Genomic DNA, 847 nt, shown 5'->3' on the forward strand with positions numbered 1-847 from the left:
CCAGCAGCTCCCACTGCTCCTGGGTGTCCCTTTGCGGTGGCCGTGCCCCATGGACTGGCCCCGGTGGGGTTATTGTGTGGGGCAGGACAGCTGGTGCCCAAGTCTGTGGGGCCCCGGGACCACCACCCCACCCCGCACAGGCCCCTGTGGCCCCCACTGCCTGTCCTGGCCCCAGCCTCAGGTGATGGGGGAGGGAAACCTCCTGAGGGCACTGAGGTGCTGGAGTCGGGGGCTGGGGGCAGAGCGGGCGTCCCAGCAGTCCCTTTCCTGGGCGGGGGGCTGTCAGCATCGGCCCAGCCCTGTGGGACCCCTGAGGGAAGGGAGAGGCTCAGGGTGGGCTGTTCTCCCCTTCAGGGCCGCCCTGCACCCATGCAGCGTCCCCGGGGGAGCCCCTGGGGAGATGGGGCGAGCCCTGTGGTGGTGGGAAGGGCACTGACCCCAATGCCTGTCCCTTCCAGTGGGGCACATGATAATCCAGGCTGAATTCTACCAGCGGGATGAGAGGCTGCAGCAGGAGGGCGGCGAGTTCATGTTTGATTTTGACGGGGACGAGATGTTCCATGTGGATCTGCAGAAGACAGAGACCGTGTGGCGCCTGCCTGAGTTTGGGGAATTCGCCACCTTCGAGGCACAGGGAGCGCTGCAGAACATAGCTGCAGAGAAACATAACTTGGAGATCATGATGAAAAACTCCAACCGCTCACAGGCAACCACCGGTAACAACCCGGCCATGGCACAGCCAGTGCCTTCACCCCTGGGGACCCTGCCAGGGCCGTTGCCCCCACACCCTGCGGCCCAGCCGGCCGCGAGGTGCACAGCGCCCTGCTCCCCTGGAGCACGTGGAGAC

General features: G+C 66.0%; 1 protein-coding gene across 1 annotated transcript; it reads left to right on the forward strand.

Moving 5' to 3' along the window:
• Positions 1-462: 462 nt before the first annotated feature.
• On the forward strand, positions 463-810 carry LOC118453326 (mamu class II histocompatibility antigen, DR alpha chain-like; the record flags this gene model as incomplete). Its single annotated transcript, XM_035903745.1, has 1 exon — positions 463-810. A coding segment is annotated over exon 1 (344 nt), but the record flags the coding sequence as incomplete, so codon positions are not given.
• Positions 811-847: the final 37 nt, after the last annotated feature.

Source organism: Egretta garzetta, unplaced genomic scaffold (genome assembly GCF_000687185.1).
Source record: "Egretta garzetta isolate BGI_Z169 unplaced genomic scaffold, ASM68718v1 Scaffold1971, whole genome shotgun sequence".
Lineage (NCBI taxonomy): Eukaryota > Metazoa > Chordata > Aves > Pelecaniformes > Ardeidae > Egretta > Egretta garzetta.